The sequence below is a fragment of the Scylla paramamosain genome, chromosome 1 (genome assembly GCF_035594125.1).
Source record: "Scylla paramamosain isolate STU-SP2022 chromosome 1, ASM3559412v1, whole genome shotgun sequence".
In the NCBI taxonomy this organism is placed as follows: domain Eukaryota; kingdom Metazoa; phylum Arthropoda; class Malacostraca; order Decapoda; family Portunidae; genus Scylla; species Scylla paramamosain.
In genome coordinates this window covers 32330193-32347692 of record NC_087151.1, presented here as the reverse complement: position 1 = coordinate 32347692, position 17500 = coordinate 32330193, and the positions used below count along the sequence as shown (strand labels likewise).

Below are 17500 nucleotides of genomic sequence, written 5' to 3'. Positions count from 1 at the left end.
CGTCTCTCAGTGTTCTCACCTGCCTGATTCTCTCTCTCTCTCTCTCTCTCTCTCTCTCTCTCTCTCTCTCTCTCTCTCTCTCTCTCTCTCTCTCTCTCTCTCTCTCTCTCTCTCTCTGGTACTTCATTCCTTGTCTCTTTTATATATGTATTTTTTTTTCCTCAGCGTCACTCCGTTCTTCTTTTCTTTTCGTCTTTTGTTTGCGTCTCTTTTCTTTTTTTCTTCCTTTTTAATCTATATTTCGATCAAGGTAACAACTTCTTAACAGGCATTGTTTTCTATATCGTTCTTACTGATGTTGGTAGTTGCAGTAGTTGTTCTTGTTATTGTTGTCGTTGTTGGTGTTGTTGTTGTTGTTGTTGTTGTTGGTGTTGTTGTTGGTGGTGGTGGTGGTGCTACTATTATCATGCTTTTCATCACTACCATTGTCGTCGTCATCACCACCGTCTTTATTTCTTAAGACGTAATATACCGTATTAGCAAACTTTTGTCGTGATAAGCTTTGATAACAGTGATAATTTCTTTATATTACTACTATTATTGCTTTCTGCGTCCGTTTCACCATCTTTATCAATTCTCTCATCCTCTTTCTTACCTTCCATTACCACATCCCACTCCTTTTTTTCACGTTGTTGTCTTCGAATTTTCTTATCACACTCTTTTGTTTTCTTGCATCACCTTACGTCCTCTCCTTGCAGTTTCCCTTCTCTTGACCCCTCTTGCCTTGTCTGTAAGCTTTCCTTTCAACCTCCCTACCCCCTCCCTCCTTCCTGCTTTCCCCATCCATCCCCCCCTCATATTATATACTCTCTTCTTCATGCATCTTCATTCCAATCCTTCCTCCTCTTTTCCTGACCAACATGCGGGAGTCAGGACCTCACGCTCACCTTATAAATGACTTGGATGGACGACAGGTGAGAGGCGAGTGCGAAATCAGCGAGGAAGGGGGACGGGGAAGGACGGAGGAGGGAAGGAAGATTGATATGGTAAAAGTAACATGGAATAAAAGAAACGGCAACTCACATCGACACCTTTTCCCCGTTAATGCAGTGTCACGGGAGTATGCTGTAAATCACCATGCAGTACTTGAACCGTGACCCTCGAAATAACGGCCGCCAGCACCCCAGCACAGCGTCCTTCCCTCGCAACATCACAGCGGATCTTACAGCTTAACACTCCGCCTCCTCCTTGTCTCTCTTCCTTCTCCTCCTCCTCCTCCTCCTCCTCCTCCTCTTCCTCCACCTCGGATATCTAGAGTCGGAAATGTTTGCGAGTCACCTGAGTAGTGACGATATTATCTAATACTTCCCCGGCGAGATGTTGCGGTGGGAACCAGACACACGCGGACAGTGCTGCGTCAGGGGCTGGCCGGGGACCTGGGCTCGTCCTACCGCTACCTGCTGACGGGGGAGTGAATGGAATGAAGAGTGCAGATGTGTTATGCGTTTAGACCGTTGGGAAGAGAGAGAGAGAGAGAGAGAGAGAGAGAGAGAGAGAGAGAGAGAGAGAGAGAGAGAGAGAGAAAGGCAGGCACACAGGCAGACACACACACAAATAGAAAGAGATACAGACACACAAACAAATAGATAGGTACACACACAGACAGAGACAAACAGACAAATAGACAGAAAAAAAGAAAAACAGACAAGCAGAGAAAGAGAAACAGAAACAGACTGGCAGATAACAAGACAGAGAGAAAAAAATACTCTATAAACGTGTGGGTTGAGCCTGTCATGACCCAAGCCTTACTGATTCTCCTTGACCTCTTGCCGCGTACCCCACTCCCCTCTCCCCCTCCAGTGCTATCCCCTGACCCCTGACCCTCCCGCTCCCCTGACATAATATTCAGGTAGACTCTTGGAAATCGTCAGAAATATATAGGTAAAGTTCCCCAGAAAATGTATTAACATAAATGCACATGTTGTTTTCCACCAAGAGAGCAAGAGAAGTGAGAGGAAGGAAGGAAGGAAGGAAGGAAAGAAGGAAGGTTTGGGGAAGGGGAGAGAGTAGGTAGGATACAATATTGTCGTTATCATCGGTTGGCAATAGTATAATTTTCATCATTAGTAGTAGTAGTAGTAGTAGTAGTAGTAGCAGTGGTGGTGGTGGTGGAAGTGATTACAAGTTTACTACTCCTTCAATACCAAATTCATTGTTTATACTTGGCTGTCCTCTCTCTCTCTCTCTCTCTCTCTCTCTCTCTCTCTCTCTCTCTCTCTCTCTCTCTCTCTCTCTCTCTCTCTCTCTCTCTCTCTCGTTTTTTTCACGTGCCGTCTAACAAGTTAAAATTCCAGCATATCACTCGCTCCCTTTAATTGCGACTTAACCTGAATGCAACACAAGTAGAGGAAAGAGAGAGGCAGGAGGAGGAGGAGGAGGAGAACAGGAACGAGGATCATAAAAAAAAAAAGTTACCATTCTGTGTCATCTGCCTGCCGCTCCCACACCTCCCCTCCTGTTCCATCCCAAAGACTGCAACTTGTACAGCCGTGTCCTCAAGTCAAGTAACCTTCTGTACTTACTCACTTGCATTGTACTTAGCATCTTCCTTCAGTCCTGAGTCTTCTACTCTTCTAACAAGAAGAATTGGAACCTGATTTTTACGCTGTCAGAAGGTTTGAGAATGAGAACAACAGCTAAACACTATGGAAATAAGTACAGACTTTGACCATGACTGCACTAACACCCCCTCACTACACCACATCACCACACCACCAGCACGTGCCTCCTTCAGACACTCCACATCGGTGCGTTAGGTCACCTTCGCTCCGCTTCCCAAGGTGACGTCAAGAAGAACGAGGGCATGGGGCAGATTCCAGGACTCTTAGCGGCGTCTTCCAAGGCGAGCGTCGGGGTCCCGCTGAGTGGCTCCGGGTCCAGGGAGAGATAATACTCGAGGATAAGAGGCGGGGCAAGGTAGAGGTGAGGACAGGTCGTTGCTCGGATTGGTGGTGGTGTTGGTGAGGCGGGGGTGATTAGGTGGCTGTGAAGGAGATTATTTTAGGGCAAGTAGCACAGGAATGGTGTTGTCGGCCTGCCTGTCTGCATGGCTCCCCGCGGGGACAAGTGTGGCCCAACGTCGTTCAGCTGCATTCTTCCCACTTTTTTTCTTCTCTCTCTCTCTCTCTCTCTCTCTCTCTCTCTCTCTCTCTCTCTCTCTCTCTCTCTCTCTCTCTCTCTCTCTCTCTCTCTCTCTCTCTCGCGATTACCATTATGTGCAGCGATAAATGATCAGAGAGAGAGAGAGAGAGAAAGATTGAGATTGAGATTGCTATTCACGGGTGTTCAAAATAACTTATTCTCTTTTTTAGTTAGAACAAAAAGCTGTCTCGTTACCCTTTTATTTTGTATGTTAATTAATTAATTAATTAATTTATTTATTTATTTATTTATTTATTTATTTATTCACTATTTTTATTGTCTTTTTTTCTTTTTTTTTTTCCTTTTTTGTGCGCGCGTGTGGTGTGTGTGTGTGTGTGTGTGTGTACGAGTATATATCCATCCCGAGGCCACGTGTCACTTTGCGCAGCCAATGCAGCGCCATCAGATTCACTCTTTCCTCACTACCATTGTTCTCCCGTATACTGGGCGTGGCGGCGGTCAGCGTGGTGGTGGTGGTGGTGGTGGTGGAGATGTGGAGGGGTTTAGGGGCGGCTGCGTGGTGCTGCCGGGCTGTACTGACCCTCGCGCCCCCAAAGGCAGGAGGCAACACTCCCTTTTACCTCGCCACGCACCGCACAAATAGGGCTCGTCGGTCACATTCCTGCTAAGTCAAGAGCCGCCGCGGGAGTCACTGACCCACGCAGAAGCAAACAGAGCCACTGTGAACGAGCGTGACGGGAACCTACCACATGACCTGCCGTCCCTCTCAGGTGGTGCTGTACAAGGCCGCCGAGAGCAGAAATAGTATCCTTAGAAGTTGTGTCCTTCGTTGTTACCAAGCGTATGGAGTAACTTAAGCGCTGCTGATGTAAGCCTCCCATCTTCCTCTTCTTACCACATCCTCACTCTTCGTCTGGACTGGTCGGCCGTGAGACGCAGGCGAAGCGCGGCTGTCATATGATGCCTCTCGAGTTCGCTGCGTATACTTGCGTGCCCCTCAGTAAGTCACCATCCTGCACCTCTGAAATTATAATACTACCCGGTGCCGCGTCTGCGATATCGCTTGCAATACGTGGGAAGAAAGAGAGCATAATAAAAAGAAGCACGAAAATGACTGCAGACACGGAGCTCACCAACCTGAAAGCGGCCGACAAAGAATAACAATAGCAGTGGTCGGCCAACAATAGTCAAGGACAGCTGGAGAGATGACGCAATCTTCTCATACAAGCTTCTCGTTTGTTGGTTCGGGACCGATCGGCGGTGAGGTGTGGCGTGCAAGTCCACAACCCAACTAGACCGTGTAAAGAAAAGAAACTAGCCCTTTTTTCCTGTCTCTATCTCTCATTGGAAGGGATTTATATTTTCTTATCAACAATATATAACCCTGTGGCGAGGTTTTTGAGTATAATATAGTCCACTTAGGATCAGCAGCCCCGAGGCAAAAGAGCAGCAGCAAGCACGGTGTTCAGCGTTAAAGCAAATCACCTCTTCGTTTATTACCTGTGGCCTTGACGTGTCCACACAAACTCTCCTTCCTCCATCACCTTCATCTTGGAAACCGCAGCAAGAAGAGTGGCGCTGTTTGCCTCCCTTCACATCACTTAGGCTCAAGTCAACTCACCTCTGCGCCACACGTCACCACCACCACCAACATGCAAAAGGAAAGGATTATCTAACTACCTTTCCTCACTCGCCAGCTCAGTACTCGTGTGATAGGTGCCTCAGCCCTACCCCAGACCACTCGTAGCCGCGGGAAGGAGAGGAGGGGGAGGGGAGACCAGTGAAGGGGCAGTGCGTGAGGTGGAGCTGAGTCTCGTTAAGGTTGACAGGTGACCGGCGCGCAGCCACTCCGGTGCCGCCATTGTCCATGTTGACGCCTTGCCCCCTCGCTATTGTCTGCAGCCACAATAACCTCAAATCCGCACGTTCTTTCCTTCTTTTTTTATTTATTTTATACTCTTTCTCTTTTAATTCGATCGCTATTGCGCAGGCTTGGTTGTCTTTCCTGTATTGAGTAATACTGCTCTCTCTCTCTCTCTCTCTCTCTCTCTCTCTCTCTCTCTCTCTCTCTCTCTCTCTCAAGGCTGCAATACATAAAAGTGTGATTGCTTTCCTCCCTGTCATTTCCATCGGCCGCTCCTTCCTTCTGTGTCTCGGGGAGCATAATCAGTCAGGCGGGGAATTAATGATGACTTGGTTCCTTCCTTCAGCGCATCCCATATATTACCTGTTCTTGCTACAGCTCACACGTCGCTCAGGCTTGTTGTGAGCTGTATGAAGGTGCTGGTGTGTGTGTGTGTGTGTGTGTGTGTGTGTGTGTGTGTGGTGAGGAGATGGGGAGGTGGGGAGCAGGGCGGTGTCAGTATACTCGTATCTGTCTGTCGCTCTCTCTGTATGTATGTATGTTTGTCTATCTTTATGTTTGTCTGTCTCATTGTTTATATGCCTGTTCGTTTGTATGTTTGTCTGTCCGTTTTTCTGTCTGTCTGTCTGTCTGTCTGTCTGTCTGTCTGTTTGCCTGTCTATCTATCTATCTATTTATCTATCTATCTATCTGTCTTTCTGTCTGTCTGTCTATCTGTTTCTATGTTTGCTCCTCTGTCAGTTTGTTTGTCTATTTGTCTGTGTCTGTCTGTCTGTCTGTCTCTCTCTCTCTCTCTCTCTCTCTCTCTCTCTCTCTCTCTCTCTCTCTCTCTCTCTCTCTCTCTCTCTCTCTCTCTCTCTCTCTCTCTCTCTCTCTTCGTTCACTTTATAGATACACAAAAAGGCTCTAATTATCACTCACTACACCTGGCGCTAATGCAGCACTGCCAAGCCCAGGTATTCCAGGTCGGTAATTATGTACATCACAATAATCACACACTCATTACGCTCAGGATTATCAATTGGCCGTGCAGCTTTGTAATTTACTTCTCCTTATCCTACTCTTCTTCTTCTTTTTTCTTCTTCTTCTTCTTCTTCTTTTTCTTCTTCTTCTTCTTCTTCTTCTTCTTCTTCTTCTTCTTCTTTTTCTCCTCCTCCTCCTCCTCCTCCTCTTTACTTCTTTACTCCATTCGCTCTATTTTTTTTTTCATTTTCCTTCATTTGCTGGTGAGAGAGAGAGAGAGAGAGAGAGAGAGAGATCATGTTGTTAGGCTGGCTGGGACTTTATCCTCCTTGTATACATTCGTCGCTTGCTTCGTCACTTGGTACTGAGCGCCTTGTCCTTGTAATCCTGACGTGTGAAGACGAAGAGGAGGAAGAAGAGGAGGAGGAGGAGGAGAAGGAGAAGAACAAGGACAAGGACAAGGATAAGGAAGAGGAGGAGGAGGGATAGGCAGAAGCAAACGCAGAATAGAGATAAACAGAAGAGGAGTGATGATTCGAGACGTAAACCATATTTTGAAACACTGCGCCGCACGTCCACTGCATTCAAAAGGCTCTAGATGAAGTGATACGGGTTTTTAAGAGAGTATTTTATGGTTATTGAGACAGATTAACACGATTTCTACATTATTAACAAGAGAAACACTTTTGAGAACCCGGATAATCATCTATGTGGCCTTTGAAAATAGTCGTGTTAAGAGAGCAAAACGTTTCTGAAAGCGAAAAAAGCGTTGCGTGGAGACGAACGGGGTGGGGCGGGAGGAGAGGGGCTTGGCAGACCGTAGCGTGACGTCCTGCTCTCCCTTGGGGCTTCAGCAACACCGGAAGCCTCCCGCCGGAAGCTCACCTGAGTGCTGCTGCTGCTGGATGGTTTGGGAAGTGTGGGCCGGCACACCTGTCACGCTATACACCTGTTCCACTCCCTCTCCTCTCTCTCTCTCTCTCTCTCTCTCTCTCTCTCTCTCTCTCTCTCTCTCTCTCTCTCTCTCTCTCTCTCTCTCTCTCTCTCTCTCTCCTTTTCCTCCTTTCTCCTCTCTCTTCTCTCTCCTCTCCCTCTCGTCTCTCTTCCCTCTTCTCTCTCCTCTCTTGACTCTTAGTGGGTTCTCTCTTTTCTTTCCTCCCTCCTTTCTCTTCCCCTCTTCTTCTGTCTTTCTTTCCTCTCTTACTTCCTTCCGTCCTTTCTTCATGTAGTTTATCTTCTCTCCTTCCTCTCTTCCGTTATTTCTCCCTCCCCTTTTCTTCCTTCCGTTCTTCCTCCCATCCTTTCTCCCTTCCGTCATTCTTTCCTTCGTCCCCTTCTTCCTTCCGCCCTTTCTTCCATCACTTCATCCCTCAACTCGTCCTTTCTTCCTTCCTTTCACTTGTTCTTCTGTCTTTCTTCCTCTCTTCGTTCCGTCGTGTATCATTATTACTTTTTTGAACGCGTGCCTAACTATCTACATCCTTGCATAGCTGCACCCACACGCAAACTTATTCCCACCCGCAAGCAAAGGTGTTGATGGATTAATTGTGAGTAAAATCCAATTATACCTTCCCAGCTGCCTACCTAAGTTTAAGCTTCCACCTGTTAGCTTCCTTGCCTAAGCAGTCAGCCATAAATATCGTACAGATTACAGGTGTTCTAATTCCTCTGACGTTGTTGCAGTCTTCTATTAGTCTCCCCTGAAGTGGTGGCGGTTCTTCTGGGGAGGGAAAAAAAAAGCCGGTCTAGTTTTATTAATATACTTCGAGGCATTATTAAGTGTGGACGATACACCTATTATTTTTTTTAAACACTGTTAACCTTCTCGAGTAACTTTTGATTTTTGCAAGCGTTATGAAGGCAATACGACTACCAAACTTGTGCTGCGATTTCCAGATAACGATCCGAAAAAAAATTGCAGAGTGCTTTTGGTGCGTGCGTGCGTGTTCATGTGCATTCATGGTCAAAGTCTTGTAACCTTCTACACTTTTTCGCAGTGGTTTGCTTTTAATTATTTTTTCTCTCCCCTTCAATCCCTCTGACTGTGAAAACATGCCAGGTTCAGATTCTTTGGGATTCTGTCAGCAGATTAGAGGACTGAAGACTGAGGAAAGACGCTAAATGCAATGGAAGGGAGTGCAGAAGGTTTGCTAACTTGTAACCACAACTGTACGAGGTATGCGCTTAATAGTTGCAAGGAATCCGGCAGTATTAAACCACGATCTCTCTCTCTCTCTCTCTCTCTCTCTCTCTCTCTCTCTCTCTCTCTCTCTCTCTCTCTCTCTCTTCAGTCATTAAGTGAAAAAAATCATGAGAAACGACTTCAGTTCCTCTTCACCCTTAACACCGTCAGAAAGGAAGCCGGTACTGCCGTGGGTTGCAAATAAGGCGTTATTGCCAAACTATGACGTTACATGTAAGCAGTGTTTGGCCGCACCTACCCGCCTCCCCGGCCGCCTGCCCGCCCGCCCCAGGTCTCGTGGTGGTGCGTGGTGGTGATGGGGATGGGTGGGCAGTGGTGCGGCGCCCAGGTTCAAGGTCGGTAAGGCTGAGCACCTGCCGCCCCTCTGTCCCTTCTTAGTTTAGGGGGAGCAGGAGGAGGACGAGGGGACGGGAGAGAAACCGAAGGAATAGTAAAGAAGAGAAGTTTATAAGGTATGTGCTCAAAGAGGGTGACATATTGTACTGACGAGGCTTGAGAGAGAGAGAGAGAGAGAGAGAGAGAGAGAGAGAGAGAGAGAGAGAGAGAGAGAGAGAGAGAGAGAGAGAGAGAGAGAGAGACCTGAAAACGTAAAGGCAACAATGGAATCACCACCACCACCACCACCACCACCACCACCACCAATAAGTAAAATAAATAAAGAACCCGCTCACATTCACTTCAGGAAAAAAAAAAACAGATTCTAATTGAAAACAAAAGGAGAGAGAGAGAGAGAGAGAGAGAGAGAGAGAGAGAGAGAGAGAGAGAGAGAGAGAGAGAGAGAGAGAGAGAGAGAGAGAGAGAGAGAGAGAGAGAAAACAAGGAATAAAAGCATAAAAGATGAACACAAACTGAATGCAGGAATGAAAAAATAAAGTTAAACAAAAAAAATACAATCTTAAAACCCGTGGATCAGATTAAGGTGCGGTGGCAAAAAAAAAAAAAAAAGGAAAGAGAGGAAATTAGAGAAAATGGAGCCTGGCACGTAGGAAAAAAATAGACTGAGTGCATAAAAAGTAAGAAAATAATGAGTGAGCAAGAAACAAAAAGGTAAAACACAACTTATTTGCAGAGAGTAATAGCAGGAGTCACGAGGTAGTAGGGATGGAGAGGAGGAGCAGGAGCCGGAGGAGCAGGAGAAGGAGGAGGAGGAGGAGGAGGAGGAGAAGGAGGAGGAGGAGGAGGAGGAGGAGGAGGAGGAGAAGGAGGAGGGGAAAAGAGAGAGGAGGAGGAGGAGGAGAAGGGGAAAAGAGGAGGAGGAGGAGGAGGATTACAACAGAGAGAGAGAGAGAGAGAGAGAGAGAGAGAGAGAGAGAGAGAGAGAGAGAGAGAGAGAGAGAGAGAATAATGACACAACTCCGCTGAACATACAAATTCAATAACAAACAGAAGCTTAAAAAGATAGTAAAATAAAAAATATGGTCTCCGGGTGTGTGTGTGTGTTTCGGAGGGGAGGAAGAGGCATCGATGTTCTTTATGTTCTAGCAAGATCTTGATACCAACTCCAGTGTGGTCTGCCCCATGAGAACTGAGCCGTTCACATACTCTGCCTCGACCATCCGTGAGTGTAATATAGAGGCCAAGTAAAAAAAAAGGCGGAAATTTGTACATGCTATCAGGGAAAGAATGCTCACTCATTATGCAGTAAGCTGAGACTATTATATATATATATATATATATATATATATATATATATATATATATATATATATATATATATATATATATATATATATATATATATATATATATATATATATATATATATATATATATATATATATATATATATATATATATATATATATATATATATATATATATATATATATATATATATATATATATATATATATATATATATATATATATGTGTGTGTGTGTGTGTGTGTGTGTGTGTGTGTGTGTGTGTGTGTGTTCGCTTACAAAATATGTTTCAATTTCAGACGTCCAGCTTCCAGGCGTATCGCTCATCTCAACTCAGCGCTCGCTCTTCTCTTGAACACCAGTTTTCGTTATCGTGAGGCCCGGGACGTTTGCAGCCCCATACCATGCGCTAGATATCAGAAAAAGGTAAGAAAACGAAATCGGAACGTATGTCTTGCCTACCTGAGCCTGAAACCCTCACTCTCTTATGTGAATTTTTACATCCTGATTGACTGTCACTGCTTCACGTTTCGATTGTTTTTTTTTTTCTGAAGTGAATTTGTGAGGATTTAATTATGATGGCAGATAAGAGACTTATCCCTTAAGATTAAGTAGACCACAGATTTTATTTTTCTTCCCCAGGTCAACATTAGCTGGCAGGGAAAAAAAAATTGTGCCCTCGCAATACCACGCCTATGAACCTTGGGAAGACCTGTCGTTGCCAGGTAAAGGAGTTATAGCTATTCATTTTGGACGCAAATATCATAGAGGCAGCAACTGTTGTAAGGAAAGTTGGTAGCCGCGTGTCACCGGCCGGAGATACTATCATCCCTTGCTTGGTCCGGTGGAAACACCACACACTCTACGTTGCTGTGGAGAAAAACCATGAAGTGAAGGCTGCTGTTGATGGTGGTCTGTAAAAACAAAGCAGCCGCATAGACAGAGGTGACAGGAGGTATCAACGGTAGTTGAAGTGTCACAACGCTATCCTGGGTGATACTGTGGAAATTAATCCCGGGAAGTGACATCGTTCTGTTTCACCCATTCAACCCTTTACTCAGCTCACCTGATTCCCGGAAGATGGCGCAGCGCGGTCCTCTCGAAGGCCCACCGGTTTACTGGTGACGAACTAACTAAAATCCATCAAAATGTCAACGTCTCATTCATCGGGATCTTCTGGATGTCGCTCGGCAGGGCCATGGCTGCACCCAGTTGGCCCTGGCGGCACCTTGACCCCCAAGAGTTTGTTGCGGCGCCACAAGCTCCCTGTCGCGGCACACCTCCACACTCCTACAGCACCGTCTGGGCTGGACCTTTCTCGACCACTCTTGCTCTACTCCAGCTACACTTCGACAAAGGTCAGTGCTTCTCTGCTATCAAGTGTCCTTTTACATTTTGCATAATGTAATAATAACATTCAACCTCATATTTTTGTATGTTTCAAGTTTCGACCACAAATCTCATTTTCTTGTAAACCACAAGACAGCCTTTCATTTTAGAATATACTATGGCACTGGTAGATAGCAGCCCTGCATGTGAGTGCCTTCAAACAAACTTACAAACTGTGCTGTTCACAGAAAACTAAACCACGTTAAACACAATCTGTATATTATGAGGAGGAGGCACACGTATGTCACACGCTCGCCAGGAACAACTACAACAAAAGTCCCCACGAGACGCGAGAAGACTTACACGTGAATTTTTTTTTTTTTTTTTTTTTTTTTTTACACACCCTGGACGTAGGCCTCTGTCTTATAAGGCAGTATGTGAGGTATAACCTGCGACCCACAGGTGCGAGGCGTGTCCCTGCGACCGGGCAAGGATGGCGGCATGACACCCATAGGTCCCTCCGTCGTCATCCCGGACTCCTATACAGGTTAGTTGCTTCACAGAACAAGGCTTCAGTGGTCAATTGGTGATGCTTTGCTACTCTGAGATGTATGTGAGTAATCAAGACCACAACCTCTCGGTCCTTGATGTTGCATATTCAAAGATCAGCAAGCAGTGTCGCTTCACTGAAAAGGTAATGTTGAAAAGTAACTTAAAATCTACGCTTTTCCGGAACACAGAAGTGAATAATGTAATGAGATTAATAGTATATATGATAATAATAATAATAATAATAATAATAATAATAATAATAATAATAATAATAGTAATAATAATAATGATAATAATAATGATATCAAGAACAAGGTATTATTATTATTATTATTATTATTATTATTATTATTATTATTATTATTATTATTATTATTATTATTTTATTATTATTATTTATTATTATTATTATTGTTATTGTTATTATTATTATTATTATTATTATTATTATCATTATTATTATTATTATTATTATTATTATCATTATTATTATTATTATTATTATTATTATTATTGTTATTATCATTATTATCATTATCATCATCAATCACCATCGTCATCATCATCATCATAATTATCGTCATTATTAATAGTCTAATATAAAACAAATATATTTACGAGCCTATAACAGAAGCAGACAGTCAGTATTTGATATTTGTATAGGAACAGAAATAAATAAATGATTAGATAAATAATAAAAAAGGCATATAACCATTTCTCCCCACAATTCTCTCTCTCTCTCTCTCTCTCTCTCTCTCTCTCTCTCTCTCTCTCTCTCTCTCTCTCTCTCTCTCTCTCTCTCTCTCTCTCTCTCATGTATCGTAATTAGTAAGTGTATGGAGGGTAGGTTGTGGCAAGTGTCGCCAGAGGTGAAGGCACAGTCAGGTAACGTTGTCCCCTCGCCAGCAGGCTGGTTCGCCATTGTGACGAGTGACGGACACACGGCTCCTTTCTTTTCTACTGTGGAACAAGTCGCCTCCAGTAAAGTGACTTTTTTCCTCACGCGCTATGATGTGCCGGCCTACACCAACCTGCATGACGGTAGGCAACGACCCTTGTACCTATCCCTTATACCTCATGCTGCAATCAGGCACTGGGACACACACACACACACACACACACACACACACACACACACACAAAGCAATAACAGTAAAAGCCTGGTCCTTTTTCACTACAGACACTGGTCGAATGACATACCAGAAGACAGTGGTTCAGAGCGGCCACGTGCTCAAGCTGCTTGGCATTTTCGAGGACCTCAACGCTCGCCGCACAAACAGCGGCGGCAGAGGCCGTGACATATCCTCGTCTGTCTTCACCTGCGACAAGTATGCGCAGTGCCTCAACTACAGAAATGAGGTGAGTGCATTCTGGCAGTCATGTTCATTGGGCAAAGCGCATTAAACGTTACAGTGCGCAATGACCATAGAGACAATCTGACACTGACTTCAACTTTTATTTTGCAGGTGGTATTTCTGCCCTTCTCAGCGACAGGCCGCTTCTATACAACAGCACACAAGACGAGCAAAAGCCCCAACCACGTGTACCTGATGGCACACATCCTGAAGAACCATCGCCTGCCCCTCACTGTGCGGTTGGTGTGTGGCTACATGCCTCGCGTCCCATGCAACTTTACTGGTGAGTGGCCCCATCCATGTCATAATAGCTCCACCACTATTTGTTTAAACAATGTAAGTATGTGTGTGTGTGTGTGTGTGTGTGTGTCTGTGTGTGTGTATATATATATATATATATATATATATATATATACGAGTATATATATATATATATATATATATATATATATATATATATATATATATATATATATATATATATATATATATATATATATATATATATATATATACAGAGGGAGAGAGAGAGAGAGAGAGAGAGAGAGAGAGAGAGAGAGAGAGAGAGAGAGAGAGAGAGAGAGAGAGAGAGAGAGAGAGAGAGAGAGAGAGACTCATGGTGGATATGAAAGGCACTTTCCATCCATGTTAGTTGATGGCATGGTAACACTTTACATCTCGGCACCTGCCACTCTTCAGACGAGTCTCACAAGTGTACTTTGTTGTCTGCAGGTGTGCTACGCCTTGAGCAGGCCCAGAAAGAGGCAGTCATCCTGGCCTGCACCATGACCAACGAGGCTCAGGCAACTCTCTTTGAAATCGACGTTTCCTCAAACTTTGCACTGACACCAGTCAAGGACCCGATGTTCCCCAAGACACCAATCTTCCTGAAGACTGTGTCGTACTGTGAGGATGAAGCCGAGGCTTGGCGCCGCCAGATCAAGGTGAGCACCTCCTTCCTTTACTTTTTTTTTTTTCATATGGGCGACAGAGAGAGAGAGAGAGAGAGAGAGAGAGAGAGAGAGAGAGAGAGAGAGAGAGAGAGAGAGAGAGAGAGAGAGAGAGAGAGAGAGAGAGAGAGAGAGAGTGTTGTTTTCAGCTTTTACTTAAAGTACTGATGTTACCTTAATTTTGTATACAACAATAACATATTTTTTTGCATATATATATATATATATATATATATATATATATATATATATATATATATATATATATATATATATATATATATATATATATATATATATATATATATATATATATATATATATATATATATATATATATATATATATATATATATATATATATATATATATATATATATATATATATATATATATATATATATATATATATATATATATATATATATATATATATATATATATATATATATATATATATATATATATATATATATATATATATAATTTTTATTACTTTTGTAATGTAAACCATATTGTTATTATTATTACACTGTTTTCTCATGTATGCAGGTGACCCACCATGTCACGGAATCCAAGAGGTCTAAATCGATGAGTCGGTCCGTGTGTGACAGACTCCTAGACCAGCCGCGGACGGCTACCTTTGCTCTGCTCACTGATCACGGCCGAAGGAAGCTGAACGGCAGCCGCGATAAATCAATGGAACGTCTGGCAGGTTTCTTCCTCGCTGATAGATCTCGAGATAAGAGCAAAGAAAATCTCCTTCGAGACAGAAGCAAAGAAAAGATGCGCGACAGAGACAGATTGAAAGAGAGACCCAAAGACAAGCAACAAGAGAGAGAGAAGTTTGACGGCCCAAACAAGCTAAGTGAGAAAAGTCAGGATACGAGGAAGCTCTCAAAGCAAAACACATACATCTTCCAAAAGGGGCGGCCCTCCAAGATGCGGGACCGGCGGCAGGAGGCCGACGCTGTCAACAGACTCAACAAGTCAATAGAAAACTTGGATTACTCACGTGTGGCTGACGATATAAGTCCTGTGCACGAAACCGTGGAGGAGGAAGACCACTATGCCGAAATATGTGATTACATCATCGGCGACAAGAGTGGACCAGGACCCAGAGAATATAATAAACGCGAGAAGAGAAAGTCTATAGGAGACAGGGAAAGCTCTAATTATGCCCGTCAGCTTCGAGGCGACGATGCTAACCTGAGTTTTACGTTGCTGAAGAAAGACATTGGTGGTTATTATGTTAAGATTCCAGGCTTTGAAATCCCCAAGGGTGATTGTGATTTTGATCCCATTGTCAACACCCAGCCGGGAAAGAACTATGACTCCTTGTGTTAGGAACTGTTCAGTATTACAGTACAAGTAGAGGAAATGTTTTATATACTAGCGTAAATCTTTAAAATCAATTTAGATAATCCGTATAACTAACTTTGTGCCACTTCCCCAAGACAAGCTCACCTCCACCCACCCACCAAGACGCAGCAGATGGCTAAGACAACATGCTTATATAAACCGTGCCAGCCTCACCGTGCCCTTTTCCATCTGCGGCAGAGGTGGGTGGCACGAGACCCTATATTTATATAAGAAGCATCGGTGTATGTCAGGTGAATCCTGCTGGATGGTTTTGTAGCCACTTCGTCATGATTTCGAGAGAGTTTATATAAACAAGAGGTGGGTAGTTTGCACTTTGATGTGGCTCTTTAAAAGTGTTGTTTATCATTACGAATTGCAACATGTACTGACAAGAGGTGACCAACAAGACTTCTCCAGCAGCTCGCGTCATGGCAAGCAATACTGTGGCTGGAGATCGAACACTCAAGATGTATCTAGTCAGTCAGTACCCTGACAGGGCCTGCTGTAGATAGAATTGGTGGAGCATTTACATAATATCAATAATTTTCTCTCTTTATATGGCAAATAACAGAAAATCTCATTGTTAGGGACACGGCAATCAGCACCCTTTCTTATTTTCCACGAATTTTGTCGTGTTACGTTTGCCCAAATCTCTTTTTCATAAACAAATAAGTCTCCCACAGCTTTTTTTTTTTTCCCCACCAGCTGAAGAGTCAAGACAAACAATGGACTTGCTTCCCCGCCACCATCCCCACTTAATAAAAGTCTCTGCCTCCTTCATACTATAGTGTGCTTGCTTTTGATGTACAAAAATATATACTGCAGTACATGGATATTACATTCATGCTGTTACAGAGCGTTTTCCCTTTGTGATGAACCTGTGAAATCTGATACATGTAAAGAAACGATGTAAAAGGTTTTGAATGTATGTAGCTCATTATATTCATTGTAATTTTGTAGCATTTCATGATTTGGCATTTGTGTTATGCCGTACAGCATGCTCATCAGCAGAAAGCCATAATTTATTTTCATAAATGTTCCATATTTAGTTATAATGTAAAAGTACTTGGAATTTACCCAAGACGACAGCGGATCCCATTGCAAGACTACCCTGACAGCATTCTGGGATGTCCTGCTACGCACAGGATCATTCTGTTAATTTACATCGAATGAAAGTTTGCGATTGTATCCGGCATGATGTTAGGATGCCATAATATGTTCATAAGAGAAAGTGGCTGGCAGGTTACAACTTATTTCAAGCAGGTGTCTCCAACGTGACGACGGACGCACGCTCAACCGTATTAGAATGGCAGGCTATGACCACACAAACACGGCTAACCATTACATCTTTGTGAGGAAGGAACACTGACCTTCGAATCTGGTATATACTGAAATCGGCTTCACTGTGCTACCATATTCATTACTATTATTAGGCAAACGACTTAAAACTACGAATGATATTCATCAGTACAGAAAAAAAAAGCCTATTATTTTCGAAAGATAGAACTCGTTACATAATCAAGAAGCTTGGTACAACTTGGTGCACTACCTACTGAGCAACCAAGGCCTGCTAACAGCCACGCGGAGAAAAATTTCTGTGGTCAGTGGCCCCTATTTGCCTCTGCTGTACTGTAGGCTTACTCAGTGTTATAAATACATATCAGTATGTAAGAACAACTTGTATTATGTTATTTTTTATCTCCTATACATGCAATAAAATACAAGTACTTCTTTTATTTGTTCCGTCTTTCAGAAGCAATACATCATTGTTACCTATGTAAATTAGGATTCCTAAAAGCAGAGAATTGCCTCTTGGAAGGACACTCTGGACATTGTAAGAGAAAAAATAGCGAAATGACACTTGATTTTATATATTTCATTAACAGATAGATATTTTGGCTTTTAATTTGCGTGTGAGGCCTGTGGGAGGCATATGGGGTGTGCAACTGGCCTTGCGATTTGAGGCACATTCGCTAGCAATGTGTTGTGAAGGAGTTAGGACTAAGACAAACACCGGAAGAGCGAGTCTATCGCATGTATCGTTTATTCAAGGTGGAAACGTGAATTAAAAGGCCAAAAGGGAGCCTCAGTTAAGATACTTAACTTACCACCCTATCGTACCTGCTGAAGGCCATTACGCTCTTAGGAAGCGCCCCACTGGAGGATAAGAATTTGA

The 17500-nt window shown here is 43.4% G+C and overlaps 1 protein-coding gene across 8 annotated transcripts in view; it reads left to right on the top strand.

Moving 5' to 3' along the window:
- LOC135104149 (uncharacterized) overlaps nucleotides 1-17048 on the top strand; it is a 156874-nt gene extending 139826 nt beyond the window's left edge. For 7 of the 8 annotated variants that reach the window (XM_064011256.1, XM_064011239.1, XM_064011219.1 and 4 more), the window contains 8 exons: nucleotides 10076-10202; nucleotides 10419-11134; nucleotides 11568-11652; nucleotides 12564-12698; nucleotides 12838-13016; nucleotides 13124-13295; nucleotides 13745-13956; nucleotides 14515-17048. In XM_064011256.1, coding sequence (XP_063867326.1) covers nucleotides 10925-11134; nucleotides 11568-11652; nucleotides 12564-12698; nucleotides 12838-13016; nucleotides 13124-13295; nucleotides 13745-13956; nucleotides 14515-15309 — 1788 coding nt within the window. In that variant the 5' untranslated portion in view covers nucleotides 10076-10202; nucleotides 10419-10924 and the 3' untranslated portion in view covers nucleotides 15310-17048. The remainder of the gene's footprint in view (nucleotides 1-10075; nucleotides 10203-10418; nucleotides 11135-11567; nucleotides 11653-12563; nucleotides 12699-12837; nucleotides 13017-13123; nucleotides 13296-13744; nucleotides 13957-14514) is intronic. The other variant, XM_064011275.1, reaches the window with a different exon arrangement.
- Nucleotides 17049-17500: the final 452 nt, after the last annotated feature.